Source organism: Sesamum indicum, linkage group LG3 (genome assembly GCF_000512975.1).
Source record: "Sesamum indicum cultivar Zhongzhi No. 13 linkage group LG3, S_indicum_v1.0, whole genome shotgun sequence".
NCBI classification, from domain to species: domain Eukaryota; kingdom Viridiplantae; phylum Streptophyta; class Magnoliopsida; order Lamiales; family Pedaliaceae; genus Sesamum; species Sesamum indicum.
This window is the reverse complement of record NC_026147.1, coordinates 12,947,500-12,948,068: the sequence shown is the minus strand read 5'-3', so window position 1 is coordinate 12,948,068 and position 569 is coordinate 12,947,500. Positions and strand designations below refer to the sequence as shown.

Below are 569 nucleotides of genomic sequence, written 5' to 3'. Positions count from 1 at the left end.
ATTACTCTTATAAAATTATTATATTTTATTGAAAAACTATTGAATTTACTAATCTGACCATTTTTTTTTAAATAGAAGAATTGAAATAAAAGGGTAAAAATTGGACATTAAAAATTTGGTACGAAAAAAGTTTTTATTTTTTTATAATAGTATAGATATATAAAATATAAATATTGTCAACTTATTATATGAATTAGAGAAAAAAAAATTGTAAATAACTTTATTTTTTATTTTGAAAAATATATTTTTCTTACCAATACGACGACGTGCGAAGCACAATAAATGTCATAAATCAGGGATAGAAGAGTATAAAATAAACACGCAGAAAATTAGTTCTCCACAAAAATGTCGAAAAATCACTGATCATGCATAGTGTTGGTATACCTAAGTGATTCTTTGAGGGCAGGCAGGACGAGATCATGATCGGCGTCGGTGCACCATAACTTGGTGGTGATGAAAAGTTCGTCGCGGCTCTTAATCAGGCCGCGGCCCAACGCCTCAGCCACGGCTTGCCCAACAATTTCTTCTGTGCGGTAGAGTGCCGCCCTGTCGATGTGGGGGGACCCGGC

General features: G+C 33.7%; 1 protein-coding gene across 1 annotated transcript in view; it reads right to left on the bottom strand.

The window, feature by feature from the left end:
• LOC105158503 (methylecgonone reductase-like) overlaps nucleotides 1-557 on the bottom strand; it is a gene marked incomplete at its 5' end in the record, with an annotated part of 3,040 nt that extends 2,483 nt beyond the window's left edge. The window contains one exon of the mRNA XM_020692501.1: nucleotides 385-557. Coding sequence (XP_020548160.1) covers nucleotides 385-557 — 173 coding nt within the window. The remainder of the gene's footprint in view (nucleotides 1-384) is intronic.